This window comes from Microtus ochrogaster, chromosome 19, assembly GCF_000317375.1.
Source record: "Microtus ochrogaster isolate Prairie Vole_2 chromosome 19, MicOch1.0, whole genome shotgun sequence".
Classification (NCBI taxonomy): domain Eukaryota; kingdom Metazoa; phylum Chordata; class Mammalia; order Rodentia; family Cricetidae; genus Microtus; species Microtus ochrogaster.
Window position 1 is genome coordinate 3601588 of NC_022021.1, and position 25892 is coordinate 3627479.

Here is a 25892-nt window from a genome sequence, read left to right on the forward strand (position 1 = left end):
CCAGCCTTCCTTCTGCATAATGTAAAGTGAGCACCAGGAACCAGCCTTCCTTCTGCATAATGTAAAGTGAGCGCCAGGAACCAGCCTTCCTTCTGTAGAATGCACTGCACACGGCCTACCTGACATCTTTAGTGAGAAATGGAGTGTTCTTCCACCACTCAACTAATTCTCTTCCTTGAGACATTATGAGGAGCCAGAAAGTTACTGGAGAGCATACTGCCTTCGGCTCACTTTGTCATCCTCTCATGTGGGCAGTTCAGCTGAGACTACAGATGGCTCCCTAGACAACTGTGGGTAGTAACCTTGACTTACCAGCATAATTCGGCTGATTGACATTTCCACCATTTTTTATGCAACTGCGAACCAGATCAACATCATTATGAAGAGTAGCTTTATACAGCAAATTCTCTCCAAAAACGTTTCTCCGGTTTATACTACAAGGACACATTTTATTCATCTTCCCTTTCCCTAAAATGAGAGAAAGAACAAAGGTGCACACCTTTAATCCCAGCACCCAGGAGGCATGGGCAGGTGGATCTAAATTCAAGGACAACCTGGTCTATAAAGTGAGTTCCAGGACAGCCAGGGCTACACAGAGAAACCCTTTGTCAAAATGGGGCAGAGGGCGGGGGACAGACTATGATTAATCTAGTCAATATTAAAAGTGGGTATATTACATTATTAAAGAGTATTTTATCCATTAGCCTTACTGTAATTTTATCTAAATATAAAAAAATGTAAAGATGTGTTAGTTTTAAAATATTTGTAGTAAACTAAAACTCATGATATAGAATATACATCGATTAAAACCTTACAAAAGTGCTCATAAAAGATGACAGATTTTTTTAAAAATTCTAAGCAAAGGATTACTTAAATCTAGAATTATTTACTGTCTGCTATATTATCTATCTGCATGTCTCTGCAGGTCCATGAGGTAAAAGCTTAGTTTTTTAGTTACTAGGAGATAGTAGAGCTTTTAAGATGTTGGGTCTACTAAGAGGAAGTCAGGGTACTGGAGGTATATTGGCAAAGGAGACCTTCTCTTATGCTTTCTGCTCATAACATAAGCAGATTTGTCCCCCAGGTGCTTCTGCCATCATTACAGGTTCAATCATCCATGGACTGCACCCTCTAAATCTAGAATCCAAAATAATCTGGTGTAGGACAATTCTGTATTCTGTCAATTATGTTTTAAATAAATGCTGATTGGCCAGTAGTCAGGCAGGAAGTATAGGCGAGACAACCAGACAGGAAGTAGAGGTGGGGCAAGGAGAACGGGAGTATTCTGGGAAGAAGGAAGCTCTCCTCCCCAGTACTATTCAGACACTGAAAAAGCAGGATGTGACCTGCCCCACTAAAAAAGGTACTGAACCACGTGGCTAATATATACTAGAATAATGGGCTAATATAAAATATAAGAGTTAATAAGAAGCCTGAGCTAATGGACCAAGCAGTGTTTTAATGAATACAGATTCTGTGTGGTTATTTTGGGTGTAAAAAAACTGGGTGGCTGGGATGACAAGTAGCCCACTCCTCCTATTACAGAATGGCACCCAGAAATTTTCCTGACTCAGCGCCGTAGCAGAAAAAAGGCCGTGTGGTTTTAAAATGTCGCTTCCTGGGATGTGCTGCCAGTACAAATGCCAATTATTAAGCATTTCAATGGCATTTGTGGACCTGGGGTGTTTCTGTTCCCACTTGGGGTCGAGAACATGCCCATGGCTCGGCTCTTCCTGCCTGGGAAGATGGCGGATCAGTCTACTAGGCCGGGGCAGGCAGGAGAGCATGGCGGATTCCTGCCACCATACACAGAAATGTTTCCAGCTCCACAGTGCTCTGCATGGCAGATTTGGCTGTAATTCAGATAAAAAGGGTTTATGTGCTACACGCTCAATCTTGGGGCTGGAGAGATGGCTCAGCGGTTAAGAGCACTGGCTGTTCTTCCTAGAATTCCTTTTTAAGCCCTCTTACATAAGTAACATGGAGTTAGTTGGCCACATTGGGCGCCAAATGTTGATAGAGAGAGTGCCCTTTGTTTGTTCTGGCCACCTGGCTAGCTTACACCTGAAATAACCACATAGAAATTAAATTAATTAATTAAATTAATTAAATCATTGCCTGGCCCATTATCTCTAGCCTCTTATTGGCTAACTCTCACATCTTGATTTAACCCATTTCTAATAATCTGTTTATCACCATGAGGTCATGGCTTACCAGGAAAGATTCAGCATGTCTGACCCGGCAGCTCCATGGCGGCTCTATGACTCTGCTTTCTTCCTCCCAGCATTCAGTTCTGCCTTCTCTGCCTACCTACCTAAGTTCTGCCCTATCAGGCCAAAGCTGTTTCTTTATTGATTAACCAATGAAAGTAACACATAAACAGAAGGGCCTCCTACACCATAAGAAAACTGGCAATTTAGATCTATGACCCTGCATGTAGAGAAACGAATGCAGTGAGCCCCAAGGTCCCTATGACTTTTGTTCAAATGAACTTTCAGAGAATATTGGTACAGGGGAAGGGTGTTACAAAGTAAGGTGACCCCATTAATCTTAGAAACAGAATCAGAGTTTGGTGAGACAGTTGTATCTAGAACTTAACGTGACAAGTGGGGTACCACAGAAGAGGAAATAAAGAAAAGGTATCAAAAATATACCAATTGAGTCATTGGTTAAGTAAATTGCTCGCATATAAGAGTAATCTTAGGCTGGGGAGATGGCTCAATGAGTACAGTGCTTGCTAAGCAAGTGTGAGAACCTGAGTTTGGATTCCCAGCACCCATGTAAAGGCCAGGCACAGCAGCATGTGCCTGACCCCAGAGGTGGGGAGGTACAGACTAGCTAGTTGGTTATCAGAAACAAAAACCTCAAAGTAAGTGAAAAAATAACGCGGGGAACAACAGGAATACATACATACATCAGCATCTGGTCTCCACGTGCATACACACAGACAGGCATACCTGCACAGACACATGCATATAGCCCACATAAACACAAAGAGGAGCCTCTTCCATAAGGCTAAGCAAGAACAACTAATGAGTAAGTAGAGAATTGCTAGCTCTCACATAGGGCTAGGAGACATTTGCATTCCTAGGAGTCTGAGTATACAGACCTTGCTGAACATCCAGGGCATTTAAGAGACCCCAGAATGGTCATTTCTCATGACCTCACTTCTTCAGGGCCCAACACTACACATGCCTTTCAAAATCTTTATACTGAAAAGTTAATCTTCACATAACTTGTCAGCCAAAGTAAAATTCAACACTACTTTTAAAACACACAAGTAGAAATATTTTGTTGCATATGAATATTGACTCATTTTCCACATTGTCTTTTCACTTCAGAAAAGCAGTTTTGCATGTTTATTTCCAGACTGTATTTAATTTCCTTGACCTATTTTCCTACTGATACCAGGGTCATGCTATGTTTTATTATGATAGCTACAAAATTCCTAAAGCTTGATCAGAATAGCTCTCAAATTTTATTTCCAGTCACTTTGTTGTTGTAGGTCCTTTGCATTTAAAAATAAATTAAAATTTAATAATTAATTATTATTAAATATATTTATATTTATAAATATAAATATATATTAAACATAATTAAATAATATTAATAAAAATAATTAATAATAATCTTATAAAAAGAAAGGAAAAGAGAGAGATGAGGGAGGAAGGGAATGGAGTGGAGAGAAGGCTGGAGTGATGGCTCAGTCAGCAGTGCTTGCCTAGCAAGCATAAGAACCTGAGTTAGATCCAAGACAGAGACCAGGGCTCCTAACGGTTTCCTAGCTAGCCAACTTAGCTTTCTTCGGCAAGTTCCAGGCCAGTGAGAGGCTGTCCCCTGGCCTTGACATGTACCTGAACATGTGCACCTTTTCCCTCTGCCTAAACCTGTGCATGTGCACAGACATGGGGGTGGGCGAAAGAAAAGACAAAAGAGTCTCTGCATGGGTTTTGACTAGGATTTTATACAAACCACAAATCTGAAAAGCAGCACTTTAATAATAGTTCTCTTCTGTTCATCAAATTTTCTTTGATTTCTTTAGGTCTTTTTGTTTTGGTAAGTTTTAGTGATTTGACGTTTTTTAATAAAATTCATTTCTAAATACATATTTTGCTATTATAATGGTAGTTTTCAAATTTCACTTTATTTATTGCTATAGTATATAAGGATATTTGCATATTTTGTACCCTACAAACTTTCCTGAATTAAATGACAGTAGATATATTAGTTGCTTTCCTGTTACTATGATAAAACACCATAACCAAAAGCAACTTGAGAAAGAACAGCTTATTTTGGCTTACAGTTTCAGAGGTAAGGTAGCTTTTATCATAGATTCCATCAAATTGTTGACATACATAATTGTGTTTGTGACTAAATCCACTCTTAATATTACTGCTTTTTGTTTTTCTACATAATAACTAGTTAGAACTTCACAATGTTCTAAAGAAATAGTGAGAATAGATACTTTTATTAGTGGTATTAGGGGATATCCTGGCTATTTACTTTTTTATTGACTTGACACAAGCTGGAGTCATTTGGGAAGAGGGAATCTTAGTTGAGAAAATGCCACCACCAGATTACCCTGTGAGCAAGTCTGTGGGAGCATTTTCTGGACTAATGAGTGAAACAGGAGATTCCAGCTCACTGTGGGTGGTCCTGCCCCTGGGTAGGTGGTCCTGAATTGCCTAAGACAGCAGGCTGAACAAGCCTTGGGGAACAAAACAGTAAACAGAGTTTCTCCAAGGCTTATATTTATATGCTTCAGTTCCTGATTCCAGGTCCCTGCCTTGAGTTTCTGCCCTGACTTCCCTTGGTGGTGAAGATTGTGACTTGAAATTTGTTCATAAGAAAACAAAACAAAGCAGAAACCCCCTCCCTAAGTTGCTTCTAATCACGGAGCTTTGTCCCAGCAACAGAAACCCTAAGCAAGACAGAGGGAAAGCATTTATTATCTTATCAATGATTAGACTAGTCATATGGTTTTCGTACACGCCTGTGTCAGGTTGAGGAAACTCTTCTATCCTTGTTTCCTGAAATTCCGACTAGAAGTGAGGGTTTGATGTTATCCAATGCCCTCTTTACATCTGTTAAAATGATCTGTATAAGTTTTTCTTTTGAGATTGTTAATCTAAGTTGTAGTGAGTAATTTTCAAATTTAAAGCCAGTATCAACAGTAAAGATTTTGACATTAAAAATTGCACTATTTAAACTGTATACAACTCAGTGAGTTTAGAGACAAGAATAGACGTGTGAAGAGAACCATCGTCAAGACCGCAGACACCCTTCCTCTTCTTTGTTCTTACTGTTTCATGGGAGTTTGTTCCTTATGAGTGCATTTAAACCATGTGTCACATCACTAGCAGTTCTGTTTCACGTTGTGTCTTCTTTAGAATTTCAACAAATGTTTAAATGTATATAGTCAGTATTATCAGTCTTTTCCCTTATACCTTAGTTTTTGTTTGAATAATTACTTAAAAGGCTTTTGGACTTTTCAATATTAAGGTGTTAAAAAGATTTACATCTTTTCTCTTCCAGAATGTTTTCATTTAAACCTCTGACCAGCCAGAAATTCAATTTGAATGGGGGATATTATATGTAATGCTTAGTTCTTGCCAACACTTTGAGATATGAATGGTTGTTATCACTCATTACCCTCATATTTCCATTGTATCTGCTTTCCAAATCTAAAACCTCTTTTCTATTTCACTGATTTATCTGTTGGCCCTATGCCATGACAAATTACTTTAATTTCAGTGGTTTTCTAAAATATTATGATTTACACAGAACAAATTCTTACACTATCTCTGCTTTAATTTTTCTGAATATTTTTGCTAGTTTTTTATACTTACTTTTCTACCTGAAACTTAGTGTCATTTTGTAGTGATCTCATAGCTACCCTCCAGCCCTGTTAAAATAAGAAAATAAACAAGCAGACAGAACTCTGTATATGGAGGACTAGAGAGATTATTCAACGGGGAAGAGTACTTGTTCTGCAGTCATGAAAACCCAAGTTCAAATCCTTAGCACCCACGTAAAAAGACAGGCAGAGCTGCATAAGGCAGAAACCCTAGCAGTAGGAGGTAAGAGAAGGTAATCTGGCAGCCATCCAGTCTAGTGAAACAGCAAGCTTCCAGACCAGTGAGGGTTCTGTCTCAGGAAATATGGACAATGGTGAAGCAAGGCACCCAGTGCTCTGGCTTCTGCACACACAGGCATGCATACCAACATACTCATATGCATGCAATGCATACATACATGTGTGTGCGCACGCACACACACATACACACACACATGGTTTTATGTGGGTGTGTATGCAAGTGTGATATATGAGCAGATATAGGTGTGTATGGAGGCCAGACAGAGGTTAATGTCAAGGGTCCTTGCTCAATCACTCAGTTTTGGGACAGGGTTTCTCACTGATTTCTCATGGATTTGACAAATCTAGCTAGCCACCAATACATACAAATCTTCCTTCCCTGCCTCCTCAAGTGCTAGGATTACAAGAATGTGCCCTGTTTCTCTCTTTATTAATGTGTTTGTCTTAGTCACTACTGTATTGCTGTGAAGAGATACTATGAATAAGACAACACTTATAAAACCAAGCATTTAATTGGGGACTCCAATTTCAGAGGCTTAGTTCATTATCATCATGAAGCATGGCACCATCCAAGGCACTGGAGCAGCAGGTGAGAGCTACATCTTGACCCTCAAGTGGAGGTGGAGGACTGTGCCTGCCATGGGCATTTGAAACCTCAAAGCCCACCCCATCAACACACTTCCTCCAACACAGCCGTACCTATTCAAACAAGGTAACTTTCCCTAACCCTTCTAATCCCTCCCAACAGTTCCACTCCCTGTGAATCGACATTCAATATATGAGGCTGTGAGGACCACTCTTATTCACACCACCACAGTGCTGGAAATTAAACTCCGGCCATTGTATTCGCTTGGCAAGCACTTACTGTTTGAATTACCTCCCCAGGTTCCAAACCTACTTTTGATTGAGATCCCATGCACTTATTAAGTAACTGCGAGAGATTTCTTAAGTTTGAAATCTAACTGAGAACTAGTCTCTCGTTTCCATTTGTTCAAGTCACCTTTCTGTTTTAAACCCTCTTTGTACAGGTGTGACATAGGTTTTATTGTCACAGATGCATTTTCCTTATTTTTATAGTATTATAATTATTATAATTCTATATAATTATAATTATATAAAATTGTATTTTATATTGCTTATCTAGTTAATATATGAGATACTAGATTTTTCAGTTTATTCAATTTTTTATACTTTATTTTGAAATAATTTCAGGCTCTCAGAAAAAGTATGTAAAAAGAATAAAGGGTCTAAGGATACAGCCTAGTGGTGGAGTGCTTGCCTAGCATGTGTGAAACCCTGAGTTTGATCTGAGTAGAAAAGAAAAATAAGCAAAGGAGTCAATGGTAACATTTTCTCACAACTTTAAATCATTTTCATCTATCCTGTCTATTATCTATCTATCTATATCTGTATATCTTATCTACCTACCTATTTATCTGTTGTGCATATACAGATGGGATGATAGTTTGTAACTTTTAGATACCCTACATTTTATAACTAATACTTAACATGCATTTTCTAAGAATATAAACATTCTCTTATACAATTAAAAGTATTATTTTCACCACGGCAGAGGCAGGCAGATCTCTGTGAGTTCGAGGCCAGCCTGGTCTAGAAGAGCTAGTTCCAGAACAGGAACCAAAAAAAAAAAAAAGCTACAGAGAAATCCTGTCTCGAAAATCCAAAAAAAAAAAGAGAAAAAAAAAAGTATTATTTTCAGATTCAGAAAATTCAAGCAGATGCAATCTATTGCCCATATTTCAATTTTGTCAAGTTCACTATGACTTTTAACTGAGTTTCTATATTATTTTATTGTAACAGAACTTTTTTTTTCAAGACAAAATGTCTCTGCAGCTTTGGAGCTTGCCCTGGAACTAGATCTTGTAGATCAGGATGGCCTTGAACTCACAGATGTCTGCCTGCCTCTGCCTCCTGAGTGCTGGGATTAAAGGCGTGCGCCACCACCACCACCGATTGTAACACAACTTTTTAATTCAATCTTACAGCTTATACAGAAACAGCAATTTGCCCTCTCATGTCTCTACTCCTGTTTTTGGTATGCAATGTCAGTCTTTTGCTGTGTTAGCCATATATTCAAATATGAAATTATCATCTAGCTGTTCTCTATAGTGGAAAGTATAGAAACCAATACTACCCTGGCAGCCATTTAATTTCAAATCCCATTTATGCTACTAAGAAGTTATGTGTGCTAGTAGGTAAAGTCTTACTTACCATCACTAAAATGGTTAACTCATCAATAAAACTGAGGTAATATTATAAATTGTTCTACTTCAATTCTGTTTCTATAAGCTATGTAAAGAAATGAAAAAATATTCAAAAAATGTCTCACCATTTTTTATTTTAAGTTGTTCATTGTTCTTTCTCTGTTCACTCTTGAATCTGGATAAATGCATATTCTTCCTCTTACTGTCAGTCTTTAAGACAGAACCCTGCATTCTTTAAAAAATTGACTTATTAAATAATTGCAATTTTTATAAGCAGTCATGGAGAATCACATAAAACTTTGACAACTATTGAAAACCAAAGATAGTTACTGAGTTATTCTCAACTGACAAAGCAACTTAAACATGGGATGGGGCCTTAAGTGAGCTACAGATACCCCCGTGAGAGCCAAGCCCATGCCTGTCTTTTAGTTACTTTCAGTGTAGTTCCCTACAAATATGAGGATTCTCAGGCTCCTGCACTCCACTCCCAAGCTGACATGTCAGTATCCACTCTATTCACCACATATGGGAAGAAGGGAGGCTCTCCGCAGGAGCGTGAGGGGTGAAGGAACCTGCTATGTAGTGGGGGACTGATTAAAAATTGCAAAATTAAAAACAGCAATAGAAAAAATGCTTTTTACTTAGGGGTAAGTTGACACCCATCAGCACCCAATTATCGATTAGATTTGTAGAATATCTGGTGAGCAAGATACAATGTAACAACACACCTGAAATTCTCAGTTGCAAATATGTTATGTATTTGATCCTCACAACTAAGTGGTTTTGATGAAATACTTTCTGGCATTTTCAACACATCTGTATGTGCCACATCTCTGCTTGCTTTCAGTTTTTCCAGTCTAGATGATCTTCTGAGTACATGGGGTGTTTCCTGGACAGAGGTATTTTTTACGGTATCTGAATTTCCCTTATCATTTAGTTGCTCATAAGACGTGGTATTTTCATGAGTCCTTGTTTGCAATTTAAATGGTTTTGGGTCTTCTATAGTCTATAAAGATATAGACATATCCATAAATAATTATAACATTAAACCAAAAAATTAAATTTATCTTCTCTGATAAAATTGTCTTTGAGATTAAAGTGTGCCAATTCTCACAAGCATATATGAATATAATGCTACAATTGTATTTTGAAAGAACAACGTAGATTTTAAGCTTATGAAAACACATAAGCAGCTAGTCTTGGTAATGCATGTCTATAATCCCACTACTTAGAAAACTAAGGCAGGAGAACTGAGTTTGAGGTCAGCCTGGACTTCATAGAGAGACCTGGGGGAGAGGAGGTAGTGAAAAGACTTTAAAATTACTTTCATCAATATTTAACTTTAAAATTCACAGGAAAAAATAAGATCACTTTTGGTGCATTGATTTGGCAGGAAGTAAGTTGTTTGGAATAAGACACCCACATAAGAACATCCTACATTTACTCACAGTCCTTCTGTCTCTTTAGGAGACAAGCCACGCCCACTCCCTCCCCCATCCGCTGAGGCAGGCTGATCTTTAGCTCCAGCCTGAGCTCGTTCTCTTTTCCATCTTCCTCTCGGAGAGGCAGCTTTGCTTCTACCTCTCTCCCCACTTCTTCGCTTCCCCCTTCTCTGTCTCTTTCTCCACCTCTCTCTCTCTCCCTCTCTTTCTGTCCCCACCCCTTGACCCTTCCTCCTCCATAACCCCCTGAATAAACATTCAACCTCACCCTGCATGTCATGTCTATCCATGTCTCTGTCTCCTGCCCGCCTGCCCACCATGTGTCTCCCTGCCTGGGACCAGCCACTGCTCTGGGACCGGCAGCCATCTCTGCCTGGGACTGGCTGCTCCCAGAGCCCGCTGCCTGCCACCACATAGCCCACTACCACCATTTGGGACCTACAGCATTTCTGCTGCCTACTGCCGAGGGGATCTTGCAGTATTTTTTTTTTTTAAAAAAAAAAAAAGCACCTTCTCTTTATCCTAGAACATGTAAAGGTTTAATCACCTTTAACACTCCATGATTTATGTGTCTTTTTCTGAGTTTTCTCTTTTTGGTGTGTGTGGGGGGATGTCAGTTTTTGGAGACAGGGTCTCCCTGTGTAACCTTGGTTGTTCTGGAACTTTCTCTATAGACCAGGCTGAACTCACAGAGATCCACCTGCCACTGCCTCCAGAGTTCTGGGATTAAAGGTATCTGGCCTTTTTTTGTTTGTTTGTTTTCCTAAACCTATAGTGTCTATCTGAAATTTGCAAGCAGGATTACATCAGTATTACTCTAGGTTTGTATGCTGCAACATACACTCAAGTTTTCTCTAAATCTTCCTTGGGATATATATGGAATATTTTGTTAATTGCCAAGATTAAATAAAAAGGTTATCTAAGTTTCCATTATTATGAATTGATTAAACTATAACAATAAATTATTTTATAATGCATTTATGTCATTTAGTAACCTAAAAAATTGAAAAGTGCTACATTTCCTGACACTAAAAAAAGCAACATGCATTAGACTTAAAAAATAAGTTGCAAAGCAACCTGTTTTATATATACAGTTTCATTTGAATAAAATAAATTTACATGGAATAGAAGTAATTAAAGCTACACCAAACTGTTAACAATGTTTAGAAATTATATTTTGGGGGAACTTTGTTATCATACTGTTATATAATCTTATCATGTTTGATTTGTTCTTTCGGTTTTGGTTCATCTGAAACAGGATATTGCTATGGTCACATGCTAACCTTGAACTCCTGAACTGATCCTGCTGCCTCAGCCTCTCCAGTGCTGGAATTGCAAGTATACATCAACATAGTTGCCTGTAATTTTATAATAATAAGAATACAAACACAAAAAGGGAAAGTGGCTCCTGTTGCACATCTGTAGGGCCTCTGGGCATAATGCTGTAGGAATTCTAAAGCTACAAGTTATGCCTGGCATTCCATTCAGATACTAAAGGCAAACAGGGCTTAGCAAAGGCTTAATTCTTCCTCCATCCCACATTAGAAGCCCAAATTACTCTGTCCAACTACAGTGTTCTGTATCTACTCTGAATTCAGTTAACAGAGTATTCTAAACAACAGGGAAATTTCTGGTAATAAATACTTTCCTATATAATAAAAAACTAACAATATGCCTTTTATGTATGTTGGGGAAGAAACAATTTTAACTTAATCCCTTGTAAACTCTACCCAGCACTTCTAAAAGAGCAATCTATGTGTGAAAGTTACACAATATGTTTCAGATGTTGGTATTTGGTGAGATGATTTAAACTTAACACAATGACAACTGTTACCAATCACTACAAAAATTATACCTATATACTTATACTGTGCACATCCACTTGTCCTGCTAACACATGTTGTCCCACAACTAGGACAACCTGAACTGTTTATATGGGAGGGTAGAAAAGAGACTGAATTCACCTGTACTATCTGTGTGCAGTCTTCATCTATCTGAGACATGGTAGGTTGCACTTCTAAACATCCGTTTCCACCACTAACACTGCTGCTTTTCTCTTGTCCTTGACAGATGGGTCCTACAGGTCCAGGTTCTACATTGTCACCTGGTAGCATGTTGATGGTTGCCAGCAATTCAGCAGGCAATGCATCACCATTCTTCGTGTTTTCTAGTACATCTCTACAACATGCTGACAAGTCATTCAAAGGGACTGACACAGAACTCAAGGAGTTGCTCAATGGGTTCTTCAATTCTTGAGGATTGAAATCATTCGCTATTTCAAGCAGTGTTTCTTCTTGGGTGCCTTCTGGCGATTCTAGTAATCTTTCTAAAGCAGACACAAATGTTTCAAGAGAGCTTTCTTCATCTTTGGTTTCTTTAGATGTCATGGTCAGTGTTACTTCCTGTTCAGGTTCAAAAAATGTATTTGGTACAGCTAAGGTCTTCACTGGCTTTGCAAATGATTTCTCCTTTGGTGTAACCAAATCAGATGCCATAAGTGAAGTACCAGAGAGAAGACTAATTTCAGGGGAATCTGTGTTTTCACTTAGTTCCTGTGTATTACAGAAAACACAAGCAACATTTAAAATTAAAAATTAGTTTTATAACTCATTTTTTCAGTAATTTATTTTTACCAACTGTCTACCTTCATCCATAAATGAAAAGAAAACTTCTCACTATAAATGAAAGTTATAAAAAGAAGTAAATTGTTTTAAAAAATAAAACAAAGTCTTTAAAGAGACAGAGTAAACTCGTAGAAAAAGTAATAGAAATAAAGAAAAATAAGCCACGTAAAGACAGAATATATACAGAGAGTCTGGATTATGTATACTATTGTGTTTTCTTTAAATTTATTGATTGTGAATGAGCTAAGTACAGAGAGACATTTCATTGTATGGGTTGCTAAGCTAAATCAATATACATATTTTTAAGATATCTCAACTTCAAAATTTGGGTATAAGGATTTGTTTCTTTGGAAAAGAGGTTCTTCTTTTGTTTCCACAAACGATGAGAACCTATGGATTCGTTCCAGTCTAATGTGGTTTGATGGACCACGACCCCCTGAAAGGTCATCGTGAACACCCCCAAAAATTACTCCAACTAACAAAAAGCAGGAAGCAGTTTGAAGAGAACAACACCTAAATTCCCTAAATGACAATTTAAATTGTTTGTTTATATTTAAAGGTTGATATGATATAGAGATGGATACTTTGCACTGGTATGGATCTTGGTCTATGGATACCAATTTTATTATATGTATATTTCTGCTCTTGATTAAGGTATTGAGTTTGTGCAGCTCATTTTAAAATGTAATGTATAATTAAGAAATATAGGTTAATAGAGAGTCATCTATAATAGTCAAGCTTGTAGTCATCTTAGTTAGGTTTTCCAGATGCACAGAGATGTATTTCAGATGGATAGGTAGTCTTCAGATCTTTCAAAGACTACAGAGTATGGCATTTAAAATGTTTTAAGCCTTTTCATGACAGTAAGACACATCTGCTTCTGGCAGCAACAATCTACTTCAAGAGGATGATGGGCATTAAAGAGGCTCCTTATCGAGTTTGCTAGCCATTTGGGTAAGAAACTACTCTTGCCTGGACTGCTTGATGTTATGTTGTATGAACTGGACATGCAGGACCCACAGAGAAATAACTGATGGATTTGCCTAAAGGTGAGATGTCCTTCAGGGTTCCTGCTTCATGAAAGAGTCTGCTAGACATCCTGCAGGACACACAAAAAAATGTGACTGACAAACTGACAATATAGGTGGAAATGTCTTTGAAATTTCTTGCTTCATGGAATAGTCTGCTGGACACTATGGTCCTGTAGGCTGAAGATGAATGCCCCAATGTTACAGAAGAACTTTGGGTGACTGTCCAGGAAGCAAGATGTCTCTGTCAATTCTAGAGTTTTGAAAGTTGTTTACAATGTACTTCCTGTTTACTTAGTTAATATTATATACTTCTAGAGTCTTTGATGGAGTAGAACAGTTATAGTTTTCCTTAGTTATGATAAAAGATAAAGTAGATATAAATATTTTAACTATAATTCTTGCTTGATATCTGTTTTGTTATATGTAATCTTGGTGTGTTAAAGTTAAACCCTTCCAAGACAGAAAAGGGGAGGTGATATATGCTGTGAATATGTTTTATTACCATTGGCTAATAAAGAAGCTGCTTTCAGCCAATGGCTTAACAGAATATAACCAGGCTGGAAGAAATATATAGAGAGAGTAGGCAGAGTCAAGGAGAAGCCAGTAGGCCACAACCTCATGGTGATGCACAGATTAATGGAGATGGGTTAGTTTTAGCTAGAAATATACTTAAGCTACTGGCCAAACAGTATTTCAAATATTATAGTTTCTGTGTGATTATTTTGATTATTATATTATATGTGAGCTGGGAACGAACTAGTGGTCTCTGACAACAAATAAAGGAATAATTCTATGAAATTTTATGAGTCCCAACTCTGGATTTTTGTTAAACAGAAAAATACAAACCCTACTTTCCCAGTACGTTATTTTCAAAGGTGCTCGTTTTCAGTGCCAAAATATTAGAATCCCTCTCAAAGTTGCTATCCAGATCAACTGCTGTGCCACTTAGGAAAACAACATACATTACAGGTATTGAAATTTATAGTTTTCTATCATTTTGACTATTCCCCACAACTCCACTACCTCTCTGGAAGGATAGATTATCGTCTCCTAAGCCTGCTAATAATTTGTTCTAAATTGAATAAAAGAAGTAAAAAAATTAACATATTCTATCTGCCACCATTTATCCCCTAACTATAGCATATAGAGCCTAAGAAAATGCCTTTATTTATCTGTAATACTAACTATAATTTTCTTCTAAGATAAATTAGAAGAAATCTAAGATTTGTATCTTACTCATTGAGTCACATCTAAAGGGTTCCCTGCTATTAAAAATCCTTTTATGTTTATAAAATTCAAGATATGAAGGTGTACCTAGCAACAGGTCCACAAAACCTCATATGCAAGTCACTAACCCTCAGGGAAGAACAGGCAATAGAGAGCTTCCTGACTTTGCTGAAATTATTTGGTGAGACAAAATTAAACAAGTTACATTCCTACAAATTTTTTTAAGTATATAAATATCTGACACAATGCTCTCCAGCCATTTCATTAAATATTTTTCAGATGCTCTATTAGGAAATATTGACATATCCAGGGAAAAATAAGTATCAGAGAAGAAGCAATTTGGCCACTATTACCAGTCACCAGACACAGACCCAAAACTAAGGAAGGAGGTGAGACATAAGTGAATGATTTGTGAAGTAGGGAAAGGACAAGTTATTTATTCCAACATGACTAGGTGCCAGCCAGGCCAGAAGTCATCGCTGCTCTGGTCCTCACAGCAACTCTTTGCAACATCCACCTCTCCGTACACTACAGATGTAAACAAGAGTTACCCTTGAAGTCATATCCAGTCTAAATTCCCTGCCTTCTGGCTCCTAACTTCAGCAGGAAAACTTGGTAACTGCATATATAGAAGATACAGCTGAAATGATATGGTCAGGTAAGATAGGGTGGGCCTGGGAAGGTCTATTACTACTTGATATCCTGAAGGAGAGTATGAGTCCACTGTGGGCAGAGCCAGTTCACAGCACCAGATGGAAAACAAAGACAAAGCAGGGCCCTTGGTGGTGCGGGAGAATTGGCTGTATTCTGTCAATCATGTTTTAAATAAACGCTGACTGGCCAGGCAGGAAGTATAGGCAGGACAACCAGACAGGAAGTAGAGGCGGGGAAATGAGAAGAGGAGAACACTGGGAAGGAGGAAGCCCATTCCTCCCCAGTCCTGCCCAGACCACCAAAGAAGCAGGATGTGACCTGCCCCGCTGAAAAAGGTACTGAGCCCTGTGGCTAACATAGACAAGAATAAGTGATAAGAGCTAATAAGAGTCCTGAGCTAATGGCCAATCAGTTTATATCTAATGTAGACTTCTGTGTGATTCTTTGGGGCTAAACAGCTGTGGGAACTGGGCAAGACAGAAACCCCAACAAGCAGGCCCACATGTTACACCTTGGTAAACATTAGCACCAGGACAGTGAGAAAGCAAGCTTGAAATATTAAAGAAATGAGGTTGACATTAAAAACAACAATGTCCCATCATAGGCCTATGTACACTTCTACACAAAAAGAATAAGAGACTTGTTGTAGTGGGTAAGAAACACAGATCAGAAAATTACAAAATTATTAAAGACAAGGAATAATAAATATATGAATAGATTTTTAGACAATATTTTTCCTCCCTGGGGACTTTCTTTCATGGTACTAGATGCCATCATGTAAAATTACAAAGCATGGAAGGAACTAGCAGTCCTACCCAGCTATGACACCTATGAACCATAACAATGACCAGTATGGCACAATAATCCTAAGGGTGCAGTAGTGACATTCACACCTTGGTAGTAACCAACAGTTCTCTGGTTGGACATAAGACAAGAGGGAAACCATGCCTGGTACTGGAAACCTAGCCAACTACCTATAGCTACTGAGGATCTTATATGAGAACCTACAACTTCCACTTCACTAAACCAGAATAATTCATAACTATATTCTAAATATTTAACTTATACATGTAATTCTCACCCCTCATCAAAGAAATTTCTTCTTTTTTTTGTTTTTTGTTTTTTTTTTTCAAAGAAATTTCTTTTGCAACAGAGGAAAAAGTTAAAAAACAAAATTAATCAAATAGCAGTCAACAAGAGATCGCGTGTACCCAGCTCCAACCAATAGGTCTACAAGACAACTCCTGCACTTAAGGCTCATGGATCACTGAAGAAGAGGGGACAGAAAGATTATAAAAGCCACAGCAACAGAAGTTTTCTGTGAGACTATGTCTCCTAGAAATGTCAGAGTCCACACCCATGAATTCTTATCAAGAAGATCTGAACAATGATGACATTATTGAGTATGTTAACATGGAAGGGGGCAGTTTGTGGGGTCTCAACCCTAAACAAGGCACTACAGACAACTGGGGAAGGCTGACAGTGGAAGAAATGGCCTTCCCCAGGGTGGTTATCTCTGAAGTCATATGCCTATAGGTTACATTATATGAACTGAGCAAGCTATATTTATACATTTAGGAATATATACACAGGAATATACACATATGACTTAGAACTTTGAACTTTGGAGTGTTGGGACTACAGACCTGCACATATAATGTATTTTATTATATACATTATATTTATATATTTTTACAAAGATGCCATGAATTTGAAAGAAAGTAAGTGGAGTGCATGGGAGAGGTTAAAGGGAGAAAAATGAAGGAGAAATAATGTAATTATATTATAATTTTAAAAATATGAAATAAATAGGTTTCTAGTTAATGATGTGATTTAGTCAGATTACTGCCTTGCAGGCAGTCTAAATGAGTATGAAACTTTAATCAACGTGATGTTTAAAATCTAAATCCACAATCTACACAGTCAATCTTGGCTATATAAACCAACCTTTCCTGGATGTGGTAAATATTCACCATTTTCAGCTTCAGGACCTAGAACAATATATATATTTATTATAGCTTTATTAAACCACAAAGTATATCCTTCTCAATCAGCATTTTATAATAATAAAAGTTGAGCTTTCTTAAATGATTCAACAGACACAGCAGAGATTTTATAAATATATCCATCTATTGCTATAAACTTATTATTATTCTTGGGCTGGGGTTGTAGCTTAGCTGGCAGACTGTCTCCTGGTTCTAGCCCTATTACCCCTTAAATTGGAATGGCAGTGCCAGCTCATATTCCAGCACTCAGGAGAGGGCTCAGAAGTTCAAAGTCATCCCAGGCTACTCAGTGAGTTCAGACTAACCAGGGTTACATCAGACACTTTCGGTTTTCATTTCTAAAATAAAATAAAATTCTAAAGTGAGAAAAAGAAAAAAATTACGTGGTATCAGAATACAGTCCAGGAACGCATTAGTTTGAGAAGAATTATGAGTGCCTGAGAGAAAACAAGACAACAGTTTGTGACCTCTGTTTCTTCAAAAACACAGAATTGTTCTTCAAATATGCATTTGTGCCCCTCCGAGGTGTAGCAGATAACAGTGAGTTTGCTTCAGTTATTCATTACAACTGGCTATAGTTTGTTTATATGCCTCTTTGGACAAGCATGGTTTTCCATGTGTGGCTTGTCCTTTGTGCACAGCTTGAACTCATGAGAACTTTCCTCCTGTGACCTTTCCTAACCCCCGGGTACAAACTGCTGGTACTCTGAATAAAGTTGGCTATTACACGAGACCTCAGTCCATCCCACTTTTAGACTCCACTCTCTCAGTTTAACCACCAATTAGAGCGGTAAACAATGACAGTCCAAGCAGAATTGCAACTACTTGAAATTAATTTAGCTAGAAACAAACCTATTACTGTTGCATTAGTCTAAGTTCTTATAATTACACACAAAGAATTTATAACTACATCATCTCCTCCAGATAGAGCTGAAATGAATAAGCTATCTGGAGTTGGATGTGAACACCTCACCTCTGATTTCAACTCTATGATCTGTTCTCAGCCTACTTCCTCTAAGAGGAGCCAGATCAAAGCAATCACACCAAGTTAGGTTGAGGAAAGATCAAGGAAAGGGTGAAGCTCCTACTCCACATCCCTTCTGTTGTCGACCTTTATTTTATCATCCAGACACAAGTAATCTGATATAGAATTTACAACTTACTGATGCTTCTAATAGTTGGGAGCAGTGAGACCCCAGATCCTGAATTTCTTGTAAGCAACTTGTTTTCCCCTGATCTGAGTGCCTACAGCTGCTCTGAGCACGAGACCTTCATGAGTTCCTGATGGCAGGAGAGTGGTTTCTGGTGGGTTTGGCTGGGGCGTGGCTATCTCTATATAATCTGCCCCTGAACACAATAAAGGGAACATTCTTGGGGCTTTGGTATCAGTGTAAGAAGGTCTGCATGTCGGTCTGTCTCTGCGTCTGTATTCTCAACCTCCAGCCCCTTGCCCGAAGCTCACAAACTGGGTTCTAGCGCACAGAGCACAGACACGGTGGTGCGGTGCGTGGTAATCTGATATAGAATTTACAGCTTACTGATGCTTCTAATAGTATTGAGTTTTTCTCTTGGTCTCCTTTGATTATAAATAAATCTCCACAGCTAACAAAAAACAGGAAGTCATTATCTGCTGAATCTTAGCATGCATCCTTGCAGGCAACACAGGTTTACAGAAAAGAAACTAAACATAAACATACCTGCTGAACATTACACCTTTCAAAAATCTCAAGTTTGGGGGGTAGTGTGTGTGCAGATAATGCGGGAGATGGTTGTTTCAGCTGTTTTAGTCTTCGGTTTGTCATTTCACCTCGACATTTGATAATGAAAGTACAAAAATCAAGGAAGTAAAAATTCTAGAGGATGCAGGTTTAATTTCTAGCACTGACATGGCAGCTCACGTCTATCTGTAACTACAGTTCTAGTATATCTGACACCCTCTTCTGGCCTCCATGGCCACCAGGCACACAAGGTACAGACATGCATGCAGGCAAAATACCCATACACATAAAAACAAACAAACAAATAAAAGCTTTAAAAGAATGTCAAAATCATGATATTCAACTCCTTCACAGGAGTATCAGAAAAAAAAAACTAATTTTATTGTTCTTTTAGAACCTGTCCTTTCAAGCAGCAATGATAAGTGTCTTAAGTCATTAAAATGATCAACACTGGGGCTGGAGAGACAACTCAGTGATTAAGAGCACTGATAGCTCTTTTTTTTTTAAATTTATGTATTTATTAAAGATTTCTGCCTCCTCCCTGCCACCGCCTCCCATTTCCCCCCCTCCCCCAATCAAGTCCCCCTCCCTCATCAGCCCAAAGAGCAATCAGGGTTCCCTGACCTGTGGGAAGTCCAAGGACCACCCATCTCCATCCAGGTCTAGTAAGGTGAGCATCCCAACTTCCTAGGCTCCCACAAAGCTAGTTAAAAAAAAAAAAAATACAAAAAACAGCTCTTTAAGAGAACCCAAGGCAGCTCCTGCATGGTGGTTCACAACCATCTGTAACTCCAGTAGCCAGGCATCTGACGCCCTCTCCTGGCGTCTACAGGTACTGCATGATTGTGGCACAAACATGCAGGCAAAACATCTGTACCCTCATCCATTGCTGGTGGGAATGCAAAGTTGTGCAACCACTTTGGAAAGCAGTGTGGCGGTTTCTCAGGAAATTCGGGATCAACCTAACCCTGGACCCAGCAATGCCACTCTTGGGAATATACCCAAGAGATGCCCTATCATATGACAAGGGCATTTGTTCAACTATGTTCATAGCAGCATTATTTGTAATAGCCAGAACCTGGAAACAACCTAGATGTCCTTCAATGGAAGAATGGATGAAGAAAGTGTGGAATATATACACATTAGAGTACTACTCAGCGGTAAAAAAACAATGACTTCTTGAATTTTGCATGCAAATGGATAGAAATAGAGAACACTATCTTGAGTGAGGGAACCCAGACCCAAAAAGATAAACATGGGATGTACTCACTCATAATTGGTTTCTAGCCATAAATAAAGGTCAGTGAGTCTATAATTTGATATCCTAAAGAAACTAAATAAGAAGGTGAACCCAAAGAAAAACATATGCCTATCCTCCTGGTAATGGGAAGTAGACAAGATTGCCAGGCAAAAAATTGGAATCTTGGAGGTGGGGTGGGATGTGGGTAAGGGGAGATGGGGAAAGAAAAGTGAGAAGGGGAGGATGGGGGGAACTTGGGGAAACAGGATGATTGGGATACAGGAAGGTTGGATGGGGAGCAGGGAAGCACATATCTTAATTAAGGGAGCCATCTTAGGGTTGGCAAAAGACATGGACCTAGAGGTGGCTCCCAGGTGCCCAGGGCAATATCCCCAGTTAGTTCCTGGGGCAGCTGAGGATAGGGAACCTGAAATGACCTTATCCTATAGCCATACTGATGAATATCTTGCATATCATCATAGAACCTTCATCTGGTGATGGATGGAGATAGAGACAGAGACCCACACTGGAGCACCGGACTGAGCTCCCAATGTCCCAATGAGGAGCAGAAGGAGGGAGAACATGAGCAAAGAAGTCAGGACCATAAGAGGTGCACCCACCCATGGAGACAGTGGGGCTGATCTATTGGGAGCTCACCAAGCCCAGCTGGACTGTGACTGAAAAAGCATGGGATAAAACCGGACTCTCTGAACATGGGGAGCAATGAGGGCTGCTGAGAAGCCAAGGACAATGGCACTGGGTTTTGATCCTACTTCATGTTCTGGCTTTGTGGGAGCCTAGCCAGTTTGGATATTTACCTTCCTAGACCAGGATGGAGGGGGGAGGACTTTGGACTTTCCACAGGGCAGGGAACCCTGACTGCTCTTCAGACTGGAGAGGGAGGGGGAGAGGAGTGGGGGGAGGGAGGGAGAGAAATGGGAGGCTGGGAGGAGGCGGAAATTTTTTTTTCAATAAAAAAAAAATTTAAATGTTAACGAGCAAGGAACTCAGGACTGCGAGGGGTGCACCCACACACTGAGACAATGGGGATGTTCTAGCGGGAACTCACCAAGGCCAGCTGGCCTGGGTCTGAAAAAACATGGGATAAAACCGGACTTGTTGAACATAGTGAACAATGAGGACTACTGAGAACTCAAGAACAATGGCAATGGGTTTTTGATCCTACTACATGTACTGGCTTTGGGGGAGCCTAGGCAGTTTGGAGGCTCACCTTACTAGACCTGGATGGAGGTGGGTGGTCCTTGGACTTCCCACAGGTCAGGGAACCCTGATTGCTCTTTGGGCTGATGAGGGAGGGGGACTTGATTGGGGGAGGGGGAGGGAAATGGGAGGCGGTGGCGGGGAGGAGGCAGAAATCTTTAATAAATAAATAAATTTTAAAAAAATCAAGATATAGAAACAATAAAAGTCATATATCTGAAAAAATTTAAATGTTAATTCTAATGAATGAAACAGATTTAATTATCTTTAAAGGTAGGGTGCATTTTTCTTTTGTCTGTTTAAATGTTCAGATCCTTGGGAGTTAGAATTAGAAAAAATACTGAAAAATCGTGTATAATTCCTTTGAATAATAATAATAAAGGTAACTCAACAAAAATAATAGAGAAAAAATAAAAAGACATATTTCTTCATATTGTCTAACAGTCTCATCATAAAGATTATTATTTTATGATAATTTCATAAGCTTGAGAAACTAATTATCATATAGTAATTTTATTATCTTATTGAAGAACAGGTATTTTAAGGAAATAATATGGTTTGAGGGGCTGGGACTATATCTCAGTCAGTGAAGTACTTGTTACAGAAACATGAGGACCTAAGTTTGATCCCTGGCTTCTACATAAAAGCTGGTTGCAGATAGGGAGGTTCCTGGGGCTTGCTAGACCACCTAGCCAAACCTGCAAGTTCCTACATTCTGTGATTGGCCCAGTCTCCAACATAAGGCAAACAGTTACTGATAAGACACCTGCTAGCAACTTCTAACCTCAACATCCATGTGCGAACACACGTGTACATACATACACACACGTATCTCATGCATGAAAACCTGAAAATTATTGCCTCTTCATCATTTAAACGTTGATTACAAACTGAGATTTCTTTGGAAAATGGAAACTACAAATTTAATAGAATTAAATATTTTACAACATTGAACTTTTAAACTTGTTAGAGGGCATGCATGTTCATAGGGTTGCATGTGAGTGCACATGCCTTTGAGAACTAGAGTTGACCCAGAATGTCAATTCTTAGGAGCTATATACCTTGTTTTTGCGACCAGGAACTCATAAAGTAGACTAGACTGGATGGTCAGTGAGCTCCTCAATCCTTAGAAGTCATCTACCTGTTTTTTTTTGAGACCAGGAGCTAATAAAGTAGGCTGGGCCGAATAGCCAGTGAGCCCCAAAGATTCATTATAAACACTTCCTGAACACTGGAATTAAAGCATGTGCCAAATCCAGCTTTGTTTGTTTTCCATGAGTATGGATATTTTTCATGCATGTCTGTATTCCATGTACATGCCTGGAGCATGCCGAGGCCAGAAGAAGTGTCAGATCTCCCTGTAACGAGAGTTACAGATGGTTATGAGCCAATATGTGGGTGATGGGAATTAAACCTAGGTACTATGGAAGAGCATCAAGTGCTGTTTACCACTACCAAGCTCTCCACTTCCAAATAGAGCTTTTTTACAGGGTTTCTGGGGATCAAACTCAGGTTCCCATACTTAAACAAGCACTTTGCCCACTGAGCCCAACAGTAAACATCTTATACAATGGTTTCAAAACATCAATTATCTCCAACAAATTCTGATGCAACAATGTTAATATGATTCACTCTTATTTATTCATGTTGCTGGAATTTGTTAATATTAAAGTAATATTTATTTTGAACTCTTTTACCAAGAGGACACAAAAAAGGAGTGGGGAGGAGGAGGAGGAAGAGGAAGAAGAGGAGGAGGAAGAGGAAAGACCAGTACTAAAGCCAAGACTTTGAAGGTCAAGAAGGTAGCATTGAAAGGCATACACAACTACCATCCCCCCACCAAAGTCCACTCACCACCCATCAGCCACCTTCTATGACATGAGATACTATAGCTAGAGAGTTTAAGTGTTATCCTGGTATCCTGCAAGTCAGGAGCCAAGGAATACAACAAAATCACACCACACAACAAACCTCACACAAGAGATTTATTAGAAAAGACACAGGAGGGCAACTGCCTCTGCTCAGAGAGAAACAGCAAAGAACTGAGGAGGCAGGCTTTATACAGGATTTCTTGTGGTCAACACAGGTGGAGGGCTTCATGGGGGCAGCGTAGGCAGAAACCTTTATATATGATTTCCAGAGAGGCCTGGAATTGGTGGGATTCTGTAGCCTGGCCCTGTTTTTTTTCCTTGCAGGGTGGAACTTGGCCACCTGCATCTTAAGGCACTGGAAATGGCCCTTACAGTCCTTGGAGTAGTCAGGGGGTGGGACCTAACCACGTGTACCTCAAAGGGTGTATAAGAGAGGGACTCTGAACTTCCTCAGAACAGCCATACTAGAGAAAATAAGCTTGGTTATTAAGCTATCGAGTTTTCTGATCACTGATTCTGCCATGCAGACAGGAACACCACACTTGTGTTTACTGTGCATGATCAAATAGGCTATGAAGCTCGACAACAGTGGTTCTCAATCTTACTAACGCTGTGACCCTTCAATACGGTTCATGTTGTGACAACCCCAACCATAAAATTTTGTTGCTGCTTTATAACTGTAATTTTGCAACTGTTATGAATTGTAATATAAATATCTGAATGCCAGATGTCTGATATATGACGTCTGTGAAAGGGTCATTTGACCCTGGGTTGAGAATCATTCCTCTACAACACTGACGAGTCCCTGGTCATGTCTGATACAGGAAACAGAATATGTTTAACTCTGGATTATGATGCTTTGAATGCTGCTAAAAACTTAGGATCTCCTACATTGAGTCCAGCCAGCTAATTCTATGTTTTCTCATCATAAATATTAAATACTTATTTTGATAACTTCAAGGCTTATAGAAACTGCATCAGACACAAAACAAATGTCTTTGACAACTGTGCCTCAGAGTCTGGGGTCCTGACTATCGACTCTTTTGCTGGGGCATGGGACTCTCAAGAGGATTTGAACCTGAATATTCCACTTTCTAGTTTGACTTATAACAGTTTGAACTTCACAAGGATTTTCTTTATAACTAAGCATTTTGTCTCAGAATCTAGAAGTTTTACTTGGTTAGTGTTAGAAAAGCGCCTCTTGTTATTATGTACTGACCTGCTAATATTAGTGCAAACTCACACTTTCTATCACCATCTGATAATGACAAAGCAGGCTTTTACTTCCTATCAGTAGAGGATGCAGACCGTGGCAAAGTCTCCTTACCTTGGGGCATGGCTAGGCTTTACTGCTTACATAATCTTGTGTTTCAACACTGGTGCTATCTATGTGGCCTTTCCCTTTTTGGGTATAATTTATACTTTCTTTAAGACTTCCTGACATGCTCAGGTCTCTTCTTTTTCTACTTATAGCAATAACCAAAAATTGTATTATGCTTTATGAACATATATATATATATATATATATTCAATAAAGAAACAAAAGGGGTTGGAATGTAGTTCAATGCCTGGCTAGGATATATGAGGCTCTGGATTCAATACCTAAGCAAAGAAGTAAAAGATGAAAAAGAAAAACTACACATGTATTAACAGGTCCCTACTTTCAAGTCACAGAAAACTTAAAGGGTCTTATTATACTCACTTTTGTCTTGAGACAAACATTTGTACATTTAACATTTTTGAGTGCTATTACGCACTTTTAAAAAAAATACACTTCCATGCACTAAAATCTGCTGCGCACACCGCGCCCCCGTGTCTATGCTCTATGCACTGGCACCCAGTTCGCGAGCTTTGGGCAAGGGGGCTGGAGGTTAAAATACACAGACACACACAGACAGAGAGACAGCAACACAGGTCATCCTTGAATTCCCCAAGAATGCCCCCTTTATTGTGTTTAGGGACAGATTATATAGAGATAGCCACGCCCCAGCCAAACCCACCAGAAACCACTCTCCTGCCATCAGGAACTCCTGAAGGTCTCGTGCTCAGAGCAGCTGTAGGCATCAGATCAGGGGATTACAAGAAATTCAGGATCTGGGGTCTCACTGCTCCCAACAAAAGCCACTGTTTTCTCCCCTGTATTTAAATAGTGACAGCTTGGCTAGAAGAAACAAGGATAGACTAGGCTCTCAGCACTGTCCACAGAGATTCTGAAAAGTCCTTGCTTTTAAGCAATGGCATGTTTCAGATATATCTTGTTATCTTCATGTTTCAAGACAGATAAGTAATCCTGTATTTAGAATTCATACACCCAAAACATTCACACATCATTCAATAAATGTTAATTAGAAAAATAAAAAATAACATGGATTAAATAGATGTACTAGAAGTACATGTATGGGTAGGTAATAGCAGAAATAGTAATATAATACAGAAGTTTATAAACTTTAGCAGTTTTTTTTTTTTTTTTTTGGTTTTTTCGAGACAGGGTTTCTCTGTGGCTTTGGAGCCTGTCCTGGAACTAGCTCTTGTAGAC

The 25892-nt window shown here is 39.0% G+C and overlaps 1 protein-coding gene across 1 annotated transcript in view; it reads right to left on the minus strand.

Annotated features, from left to right (window-relative positions):
• Nucleotides 1-25892, minus strand: part of Ankrd31 (ankyrin repeat domain 31) — a 155623-nt gene that overhangs the window by 80857 nt on the left and 48874 nt on the right. The window contains exons 6-10 of the mRNA XM_026783825.1: nucleotides 17248-17291; nucleotides 11729-12316; nucleotides 9051-9328; nucleotides 8448-8554; nucleotides 313-468 (exon numbers count right to left, since the gene is read on the minus strand). Coding sequence (XP_026639626.1) covers nucleotides 313-468; nucleotides 8448-8554; nucleotides 9051-9328; nucleotides 11729-12316; nucleotides 17248-17291 — 1173 coding nt within the window. The remainder of the gene's footprint in view (nucleotides 1-312; nucleotides 469-8447; nucleotides 8555-9050; nucleotides 9329-11728; nucleotides 12317-17247; nucleotides 17292-25892) is intronic.